General features: G+C 58.0%; 5 protein-coding genes across 5 annotated transcripts; 1 reads left to right on the top strand and 4 right to left on the bottom strand.

Moving 5' to 3' along the window:
• Window positions 1-187: 187 nt before the first annotated feature.
• Window positions 188-1,743, bottom strand: SLS55_004703 (uncharacterized protein; the record flags this gene model as incomplete). Its single annotated transcript, XM_066776159.1, has 2 exons — window positions 188-1,402; window positions 1,735-1,743. The coding sequence occupies 2 exons, from the start codon at window positions 1,741-1,743 to the stop codon at window positions 188-190; spliced, it is 1,224 nt and encodes a 407-aa protein (XP_066634040.1).
• A 1,161-nt stretch (window positions 1,744-2,904) lies between these two features.
• SLS55_004704 (uncharacterized protein) lies at window positions 2,905-4,363 on the bottom strand (the record flags this gene model as incomplete). The annotated part of the gene is made up of 4 exons (XM_066776160.1): window positions 2,905-2,913; window positions 2,974-3,924; window positions 3,972-4,112; window positions 4,163-4,363. The coding sequence occupies 4 exons, from the start codon at window positions 4,361-4,363 to the stop codon at window positions 2,905-2,907; spliced, it is 1,302 nt and encodes a 433-aa protein (XP_066634041.1).
• Window positions 4,364-5,708: 1,345 nt separating this feature from the next.
• Window positions 5,709-6,622, bottom strand: RPL10A_1 (60S ribosomal protein uL1; the record flags this gene model as incomplete). Its single annotated transcript, XM_066776161.1, has 4 exons — window positions 5,709-6,165; window positions 6,287-6,362; window positions 6,415-6,508; window positions 6,596-6,622. The coding sequence occupies 4 exons, from the start codon at window positions 6,620-6,622 to the stop codon at window positions 5,709-5,711; spliced, it is 654 nt and encodes a 217-aa protein (XP_066634042.1).
• Window positions 6,623-6,994: 372 nt separating this feature from the next.
• Window positions 6,995-7,593, bottom strand: RPL10A_2 (60S ribosomal protein L10A; the record flags this gene model as incomplete). Its single annotated transcript, XM_066776162.1, has 2 exons — window positions 6,995-7,206; window positions 7,299-7,593. The coding sequence occupies 2 exons, from the start codon at window positions 7,591-7,593 to the stop codon at window positions 6,995-6,997; spliced, it is 507 nt and encodes a 168-aa protein (XP_066634043.1).
• A 326-nt stretch (window positions 7,594-7,919) lies between these two features.
• Window positions 7,920-9,910, top strand: SLS55_004707 (uncharacterized protein; the record flags this gene model as incomplete). Its single annotated transcript, XM_066776163.1, has 3 exons — window positions 7,920-9,470; window positions 9,570-9,810; window positions 9,861-9,910. The coding sequence occupies 3 exons, from the start codon at window positions 7,920-7,922 to the stop codon at window positions 9,908-9,910; spliced, it is 1,842 nt and encodes a 613-aa protein (XP_066634044.1).
• Window positions 9,911-10,389: the final 479 nt, after the last annotated feature.

Consider the following 10,389-nt stretch of genomic DNA (forward strand, 5'->3'; position numbering starts at 1 on the left):
TCTTGGGGAGGAATGGACAATCCTTTGACACGATTGGCTTTGAACATAGGCAACCTCCTGCAAAACATTCCCATCTTCGTTCGCTTTTTTTTTTTTTTTGGCCTTCCCCAAACTATTGTATACAAAAACATTACTTAGTCCTATGTCCACCAAAAATGGTGCGTAGTTCGATTGCTACACTCGCACTTCATATCCCCCGCGCGGTCAAGAAGTCAAAGTCCGCGCCCTCGTCCGCCTGATTCACGCACTTATCATACAGCGCCCTATACCCCCTCCTCACCTCCCTTGGCCTCCCCGCAGCCGCCGCGTCCACCTCTTCCGCCTCCGCCCGCCTCCTCTCCGCCTCCCTCCTCTCCTCGATCCTACCCCTGATCTCCTCCTCCCCGAGCAGCACATCCAGCCTCCTCCCCTCGAGATCCAGCCTGATGACATCCCCGTCCCTCACGACGCCCAACACGCTCTCGACCTCCCTCGCCTCGGGGCTGACGTGCAGCACGACGGTGCCGCCCGCGGTGCCGGACATGCGGCCGTCGCTGACGCGCACCATATCCTCCACGCCCTCCCGCGCCAGCTTCTGCGGCACCGGCAGCAGGCCGGCCTCGGGCATGCCCGGGTGGCCGCGCGGCCCGATGTTCTGCAGGACGAGCACCGAGTCGCGCGAGACGCGCAGGTCCGGGTCGTCGACGCGGCGCGCCAGGTCGGCGGCGTCGCGGAAGACGCAGGCGGGCCCGCTGTGCTGCAGCAGCCGCCGGTCCTTGGACGCCGACGCCTTCATCACGGCGCCGCGCGGCGCGAGGTTGCCGGTGAGCACGACGAGCGAGGCGACCGGGTACAGCGGGTCGGACAGCGGGCGGATCACGCTGGCCGACGCGGCGAACGGCCGGAAGCCGCACGCGTCGAGGGCCTCGCCCAGAGTGGCCCCCGTGATGGTTGTGGCTGAGAGGTGGAGGAGTGGCCGGAGTTGGTGGAGGAGCGCGGGCATGCCGCCTGCGTCGTGGAAGTCGGTCATGTAGCCCGCGCCCGACGGCTTGAGGTCGACGAGCAGCGGCGTGCGGCGGCCCACTTGGTCGAAGTCGGCCAACGTGATGGTCCCGGCGAGCGTCGGGTGCCGGTTTATGATGGCGAGGAGGTGGACGACGGCGTTGGTGGAGCCGCCGATTGCTTGGAGGACGGTGATGGCGTTGAGGAAGGACTCGCGCGTTAGGATGTTGGTAGGGAGAAGGGAAAGACGGTCTTTGTGCGTCGCCGCGTAGACGGCGTTCTTGCCCGTTTCTTCGGCGACGCGGAGGCGTGCGGCGGAGACGGCGGGCGCAGTGGCCCCGCCGCGGAGAGGCATCAGGCCGAGGGCGGCGGTGATGCAGGCCATGGTGCTGGCGGTGCCCATGACACCGCAAGTTCCGGACTGTGGGTGGTGGTGGTGTCAGTTTGAATGGTCCACTTAAGATGCTTCTGCCTTTTCTTCTCCCCTTTCTCGATCCCGCATGACTTCCAGCTCTTCCACTCCGCTTTCTTTAATCTGATTAAAAGATGGGAGAGGGGAGAACGAGAAACACACACCGTCGGCGCCAACTCATCATTCACCCCCGCAATCTCCTCCATATCTATCTCCCCCGCCCTATACTTCGCCCAATTGCTCCTGCAATCCGTACACGCACCCACCCTCACCCCGCGATGACTCCCCGGCATCATCGGCCCCGTCACCAGCGGCAGCGCCGGACACTTGGCCGCACTCACCACCCCCATCAGTTGCGCGGGCACCGTCTTGTCGCACCCGCCAATCATGACCACCGCGTCCAGTGGCTGCGCGCGCACCATCTCCTCCGTATCCATGCTCATCAGGTTGCGCAAAAACATGCTCGTCGGCGTCGCGAACGACTCGTGCAGTGAGATGGTGGGGAACTCGACGGGCAGGCCCCCGGCTAGCTGGACGCCGCGCTTGAGCGCGTCGAGCAGTTGCGGGACGTTGGCATGGCACGGGTTGAAGCCTGAGGATGTGTTGATGATGCCGATGACGGGCCGGGAGAGGGCGTCATCGGAGTGACCGGCGGCTTTGATGAAGGCTTTGCGCAGGAAGAGGGAGAAGTGGGCGTCGCCGTAAGCCGTCAGACCTTGGCGGAGTCCTGTGGAGGTGGGGAGCGGGTGGGTGAGGTCGTAGTCCGAGGAGGGGGCGTCCTCCGGGGATTGGTCTGATGGGTTTGACATGTCCTTTTCTGTTTTCTCCCTTCTTTTTCTTAGGTATTTGTGTGTAGCTGAGGCGTGCTGTTCTTTTGTGGTTTTGTGGTGCTCGGCGCACGTCGTAGGCCAATCCACTTTCAAGGGCTAAGGTATGACGCGATTGCGGAGCAGGGATTGCTTAAGTAGCTCTTTTTCCGCTATCAGCTTTTCCGCCGGGAACTTCCCCCCGCATCTAGAGTGGGGCAGTATTATATCCTTTCACCTGTGAGTGGATGAACTCCGTTCCCTCTATTATGGATTTCCTTCACCAGTAACATTACTTCCGCCCTCTCACGCGGCGGTCTTCTGCTTTTTTTCTCCACCACCACCACCACTACCCTCTCTCGCCGCCGCTTCCTGCGTAGTACTATTTCTTCGCATCTCCGCCGCCTCGGCCGCCAACTCGAGCACCGCCTTTTCGTCGACGGTCAGGTCGCTTGACGCTGGCTTGAGCTTGACGAAGCCAACCATCAGCACCTGCGCGACGCCGGCGAGGCCGACCTCGAACCAAAAAACGGCCTTGTAACTGTCCGCCAAGCCCAGGTGTTCCGTGTTCGCCGCCGTCACGTCAGCGAAGCCGAGGAAGATGGCGATGCTGAGCTGCACGAGCGTGTTGATGAGGGCGCCGGCGAGGCCTTGCCGTTTGAGGGGAAGGCTGGTGGTGAACTGTTCGTTGCAAAGCATTTGTCGTTAGTCATTCTGTTGCGGAAAGTGATTCTTATCAAGTAAGTGGAATGAGTTGATAGGTGGCGAGCTTACAAAGACGTTTGTGACGGTGAATGTGAGATCGATTGCAATGGTGGCGCAAATCATGCTGGGGAACGTGTAGGCCCAGTAATTGGCGCCGATTGGTGCAATGGCGAAGAGAAGGGGGGAAATGATCCACGCAGCGCCAGCTAAGATGATGATGCCAGTTCCGGGGATGCGATGGAGAACCAGTCCGCCGACAGTCGAGATGATGCATCCCCCAAGGGCCATGGGCGTGAACCAGGCTACGAGTTGGAGCGGTTCGCCTCCCATGATGTTGGTCATGTAGAAGGTAGCGTAAAGCAGGAAAACACCCAAACTTCCGTACGAGAAGAGCAATGCAATGCAGAGCGGCTTCATGTACTTGACGTGGAAGATGTCGAACGGAAGAAGCGGCTGTTCTGCGACCCAGCCCTCGACGTAGATTGCCACCGCTAGGAGAAGCACGCCGACGATGAGGAGGGCATAAATGTACGGGGTACCCCAGCCGTTAGGAGCGTTAGAGCTGTCGGTGATGGCATATACGACAAGGACTAGGCCGACCGATATCAATACGGCGCCCCACCAGTCCATTTTCACACCCATGCCCTTACGCTCCTCTCTGTCGGACGGAATGGCGAAGTAGGCGACAAGGCCGGTGCTGAAGGAGATGATGGTTCCGATGAAGAAGTACCATCGCCACGTCGTAAGTTGAGCGGCGATGCCGGCGAAAAATATTCCAATGTAGAAGCCGAGAGGGGCCATTGCGCCGTAAATGGCGAACACCATGTTCTTCCGCGGTCCAGGACGGTAGTAGCTTCCGAGAAGCATGAGGCCACTGGGGAGGTATGCAGCAGGACCTAGGCCACCCAAGGCACGGCAGAAATCCATCATGAGCTCGTTCTGGGACCATCCGGCTATGAACGTCCAGATAGTGAACCAGACGATACCACCAACGTAGACCGGATAACCACCATACATGTCCTTGCATCCGTCAGCACCGTTCAGAAACCTGTGGGGAGAGAACTTACCCCCAAGCGGCCAAATGTGAGTAGGAAGCAAGCAACAACAAGCGAGAAAGCGTTGGCAGGCCAGGTCTTGGAGGTGGAAGGGATGTTGAGCTCTTCCACAACGGTGGGGAGGATCACGTCGAAACCGGACACGAAGTATTCCTGGAGCGCATCAGTATTTGAGCGGTAGGGGCTTTCGGGTTGCTACCAACCGTAAGCGCCTGTGACATGACAACCGAGTAGACGAATCCGATCTCTGACCAAAGGGAAGGAAGCTTGTCCGGCCTTTGTCTGCCCAGACGATCCAGACGAGCTTTTTCGGATTCGCCCTCAAGGGCGGACGGTGTTGTATCATGGACAGCATTAGACTCGGGGGCTGGAAAGACAGGTGATCCGTTAGACCTTGCTCCCATGTCAGTCTATGTACATCGAGAGAGTGTGTCCGTGATGACGCAACCTACCTGGGGGCACCAGGCTGTACGATCGCGGCAGCCATATCCGTCACCAGGGCAAGGAGAATGCCAAGATTGGGAAGGGGAGTGATGATAGGCAAACGAATGTATTGGGAAAGAAACTATTTGTACATCAGGCGGCGGATTAAAAATCACGTAACTCATCAAACGCAGAATGACGACCGCTAAACCATTGCGGGAGCGGTGTACAAAGATAATGCGGCCGTTTTGGGCCAGAAATGACGACCTGGCGGGCATTTGGTCGTCATGGCGGCATGACAAGGGATCGCTTAGCAAATCGGCCGTCATCCAAACGAGCAGAAGGAAGGCCACAGCGAGAGCATGCGAGACGCAGGTATCTCCCGGCGCCCGCGGACTCCGCCGTCGGGAACTCGGCGACACGCAGCTGTGTGTTGGCTGCAGGCATGTTAGCGTCCTGCGCACGTATTTGACGCAGCTGTTTTCCGTCTGGATTTCTTGAGATGGTGTTCGGCGAGGCAGCCTTGATGGAAACCTTGATGGACGGGCAGCCTCCGTCGACGCGCGGCGGAACAACGGCGCCCGGGCGCTTACCAAGCACGACTAGCGCCAAAATTATTTTCCCTACTACAAAAGCGTCGCAGGCCCTGGCACCCTCTTCTCCTCGACATCATCAGTCAGGTAAAAAATTACCTATCGAGGCTTCGCTACGGCGACTTGCTGAGTGTCAGTCCTTTCTCTGTGACTTTCGTTCCGTTCCCGGCCTCGTTGAGCGACGCGTCCGTCTTTCCTACCAATCGCGTCTTGTCTACTTAATAGACCGTGGTTGTGGGATGGCCGCTACACACCGCTGAGCGCAAATGAAGTTTTTTCGCGCGGTTTTCCTGCGATGCGCTGCGCACCCGCTCCTATCGGCATAGCAACCGCAGCCTCTCAGCGCCGCAACTCGCCCTTTATGAGGCCAGCTGCAATCAGCGTGCAGTGTTTACTCTTGGTCTCCATGTTCTCGTTGCAAACTCTGCAATTTGTTCGAGCGCAGAATAGCTCAACATCGCTTGGTTTTGCGACGTGCGACAACAGTGGCGCTGCGCTGGCCTTCATGAACCGTCGAATTTGCACACGTTGAAGAGCTGCAGTCTACTTGGGCGTGCAGCAATATACGTCTGCTTCTTCACCAAGCCTTGCATGTTTCACGAAGCACCGATAATCACGCAAATACAACTGTTCATCGCATGCATATCCATTGTCTTTTTGGTATAAAGTACGCAGCGATCATGACTACGCTACGCAAAGCCCAACGGACCGCATGCTTGGCCAACGCGGCACTCTAGTAGAGGCGCTTGGGAGGAGACATGGTAGCCTTGATGGTAAGGCTACCAACGTTCTGCCAGCCCTTCTTCAGCAGGGAGACGAGGTAGTTGATGGCAAGCATGATGTTGCCAATCAGCTCGTCCTCGGTCATGTCGACGTTGCCGACAGCGACACCCATGCAGAGAACCTTCTTCAGCTGGAACTTGATGGTGGACTTGACCTCGGTGATCTTGTCACCCAGGTTCTCAGCGTGCGAGACGGGCGTAGGGAACTTGCCGGCCTTGGAGAGACCGGGACCCAGGAGACGAGGAATCTGCTTGATCAAGGTGTCGGAAGCGATGAAGGCATCGTACTTGCGAGCGAGCTTCTTGATCAGCTTCTTGTTCTTGTTGAGCTTCTTCAGGTCGTCGGCGCTCATGGCGTCAACACCGCCGTGCTTAGCACGGTCAATGTCGTGCTGGTCACCGAGAATGCTAATCCACAGTCAGCGCTGTTCTTTTTTGCCGGTTGTCTACCCTCTCCACGTTGTTCCAGCACAGCCGCAGCACAGCCGGAACCGCCGCTCCAAGGGCATCGCGAGGGAAGAAATCGTACCAGATGGCCATGTTAGGGCGGGGGACCTTGGGGAGCTTGACGGTGCCCGAGAAACGCTTGTCACGCTGGGGGTCATCTGTGGCGGATTAGCGCATGGACTGGGTGTTATGCTGTGGTCCGGAACGTACAGTTCTTGAGGCCGATCTGGAGCTCGACGGTCTCGAGGAAGTTCCTCTTCTTGGTCTCGTTGGAGTACTCAAGGAGCTGCTGCACGTTGGTGCGCTGCGAATTGTCTCAGTAACTGGGGGTCGTTGTAGGCGCGCTGGCTCAGGGAATGGCGAAGCGCAGGGCGAAAACGAGGCTGCTTACCACGCCGGCGACGGTGATCTTAGACATGATGAATGACCGTCTTCCAAGAAACCTGGGGGGTCTTTTGGTGAGGACTAGGCGCAGGTGTCGTGGTTGGAGGCGGAAAAGTTCGCGGCGCGCAGTGAAGTCGCCCGCCCGAGTGTGGGCGGCCACAGTAAGCGAGAGCTAACCCAATACAGGGTAGTTCATTTTCCGGGATACCTACCCGAATCTCGTGCTCCAAGGCCATTCTATCTTCTGCCACTACTCTACGGCTCTAACGCACTCGACTTGTTTTTCACTGCAAAACATCACGGTCGTCCCCGAAGCCACAGGCCTTACGGACCTTGCACTCACGAGTGCGGATCATACTCTAACATCAGCGCTGATTCTTGCTGGCGCCGTTCGTTGCTCCCGCCTTCATACCATCTCTTCGCCGACAACCTTAAACCCGCATGTTTCAAAGGCACGCTTTGCCGACTCATTTTTCGCCCACACGATGACAGTATACTTGGCGTGCACAGCATCGTTTGGGGTGCTGCTGGCGATTGCATGCTCGATGAGCTTTCGGGCTATTCCCTGACCGCGTGCAGCCGGCACGACGAACATGCCGTTGAAATGGTAATGCAGCACTACATCATCACGCATCACGCCGTCTTTCAGGGCCGTCCACGGAGAGGCATTCGCCGAAAGCTCTGCCTGGTCTTCCTGGTACATGCGCAACAGCACAAGCTGCCGAGCCACTCATGCTGCAAGAGCTGTCGGATGTCGAGACGACCCTGAGAGGCTGGATCGTCGGGGATGGCGACGAACGTGGTGGCTTGCGGGTTTGTGAGACGGCTCTCCCAAGTGTCCCAGGTGAATTGCAGCTCCCGTTCGATAGTCGAGCCAAAGGCTTCGGGGGCCGAGGTGAGAGAGAAGAGCCGGAACGATTTCTGGCGGCTCACGAGATCATCCCAGGCGGACTTGTCAAAGTAGCGCTTGGGTAGCGTGGCTACAGCGACGGCGTTGGGATCCATCGGGCGCCAACGCCTTTTCTGGGCAGCTTTTGGAGCCGACGACGGGAGGCGAAGACACGGACAAGCGGATGACAGAGAGTGGGTTGTGGGACTATCGGGGGCTGGTTTGATGGAAGCTGATTACGCGAAACCGCGGCTGCGTGTGACCGCGGCTGAAGCGTGACCCCGGCGCATGTCTGCCATCCCGCAGCACTGCCCCCGTCACAAGGCTGCCGGTTCAAGCTACTGCCTGTCGCGACGCCCGTTAAAACTAACTCGCGTGCATTCCGAGCTGCATCTCCACACTCTTCCTCCTTGGCGTTGCCTGCGACTACTTCCGGCTCAGCATGGCCGAGAACGGCAACCACCTGCAACCTCCAGGCGCCGCTCCCCAGCGCCATGTGCCAGCCTTCTACCGTAGCCTCGACAACGAAGAGCTCTTGCTCAAAATCAGAGATCTTGATGATCCAACGGATTTCCAGCAGCTTCAGGCCCAGGTCTTGCTTCCCACGAGCCGCAACTTCTTCGTCGACTTCGGCGATGACCACGCCTGGTGCGCCTTCGATCTTAGCGACGATGCCTTGAAGGCGCTTTTGAGCAGACCAAGGCCCTCAGGCCTTTATGGGAGATGGATCAACATCTGGATGCCGTACAGGCAAAAAGACGCCATACAGGTGACTTCCCTTTCAGCTCGCAGTTTGTCCCCTCTCAACTCACGTGCCGTCCAGACGCTCGCGAAACATTACGACTTTTCCCCCCGCCTCTATGGTATCATGAAATCAGACCCCTTTCCCAACGCTTCTAGACACCCCGATTCAAAGCACAGCTCGTCCCTATGGGAGCGGAAGTTCCGCCATCCAATGCAGCGTACTCGGAATTCGCCAAGCAGTGCCGCCAATAGCTTCACTTCAGGAGTCGACCCCGAGGGCCATTCGCGTCCCCACATATTGGATGGCACCTTCGATGAGGACCTTTCCAAAATGATCAGCCACTACCGCCTCATCGATGAAGTATGGCATTGGTCCACCGTTGACGAAGGACGCCGGTACGTAAGCTTGGGCTACAACTCCCTGCACAGCACGAATGGAACCAAAGACCCATCAAAACCGCTGGAGCCGAAGCCTATCGATCCGGAGCGTGGCGACCTGCCCGAAGGAAAGCGTGTTTGGAATTGGCTGGTGCTGTGCGAAGACAAGACCGTCATCAACATCCACGAGGATCCCTATCCTCAGAAGCACGGTTTCTACGACCGCGAGGAGCTTTCAACGCTATATTCCATCCGACGCAACTTGCTCAACGTCTTCCGCAATCTCTCCAAATGCTTTGACATCAGCCGCTCCGCCGCCATCGCCGTGCTACCCATCCGGCGCCGTATCGGTGACAGCGAGGAGGAGCGCGCCCACCGGCCGAGCGATGCCCCAGGCCTCCTCTTCTACAACTTGTTCGATGATTGGTACTCGACCTACAGCCTGGTGGCGCGGCGCGAGCATAAGTATGCGGCCGCGCTGGACCGGCTGCGCGCCGAAATGATGCAGAAGGCCGAGCTGGTGCACGTCGAGCGCCTGCACCGCATCGGCCGCCAGCTGTCGGTGCTGAAGCGCATGTACCAGAGCTACGAGGTCATTATCGACCGCGTGCTCGAGAAGCAGGAAAGTACGCTGGCCAGCCTCAAGAACTCGCACATCCTGTCGCCCATGAACGACGACAGCACGATCGACGAAGCCTCCTACTGCGCCAGCAGCAACGTGCATCAGATTGGCGAGGATGTGAGCATGCTGGGCGTGGCGCTGAGCTCGGCCGCAAGAGCGCGATTCAAGAGGCTGAAGTACCGGACCAGGCTGTACGCCATCAGCGAGATTGAGGAATGCCTCAGCGCGAAAGAAAGCCTAGTCATGATGGTTCGTTCCACCCTCCTTTCCAGTCTGCACTTTTTGAACTTCAACCGTCGCTATTCCCTTTTTGCAATGTTGCCAGAACGAGACTAATGCGCAAAACAGAACTTCAACCTCATCGCCATCAAGGAGTCGCTCTCGGTCGAGCGGCTGACGCGGGTGACGCTTCTGCTCGCCAAGGGGACACTCCTGTTCATGCCCATCTCCATCATGGCTGCCTACTTCTCCTGCCAGTTCACCAACCAGGAGTTCACCGTTACCCAGTTCTGGACCTGGTTCGGCATCGTGCTCGGCGTGAGCATTGTCTGTCTTTTCCTCTTCAGTGTCGTCTCGGGCACTATGGAGGGTAAGATGCTGTATCGCAGCTTCAGTCGCGCCGTCATAGACTTTACGCAGACGTGGTGGGGCAGGAGGAGGCATGCGAGGGCAAGCAGGAGGAATGGTGATAGGGGTGAAGGAGGTGGCGGTGGGGAAGGAGGGACAAGTGGGATAGGGTTCGGGGAGGAGGAGATGAAGGTGCTGTGATGAGGGAGATGGTGGGTGACATGTCGGTGGCGTTTTTGTTCACGACTCATGATGATACGACACGCACGCAAAAAAGGGATGGATAAGGTCAGCTATCTGCACATCGACCGCCTCAAACGCCAGTCGGTTCGTTTCGGCCCCTAGGCCGCCATCCTCGAGGTTGCCATCCGGAACCGCTCTTACGCATTTTTCTTCGACATCAGGCTCCGGTCTCAGCCATGGCGTAGCATAGCATTTGTTTCAAACGAAGCTAATGGCTCAAATGTAACTTCGTTATTCCCTTTTACGAGAGCAAGAAAGACTGGACAGAAACCTATTCACTATCATACACTAGTCTAGGAGACATCGGCGATTTCCGCATCGCATGTTCCGCATCTAAGGTCTGCGGCGAGGCAGAAGG

Source organism: Diplodia seriata (genome assembly GCF_021436955.1).
Source record: "Diplodia seriata strain FDS-637 chromosome Unknown scaffold_4, whole genome shotgun sequence".
In the NCBI taxonomy this organism is placed as follows: Eukaryota; Fungi; Ascomycota; class Dothideomycetes; order Botryosphaeriales; family Botryosphaeriaceae; genus Diplodia; species Diplodia seriata.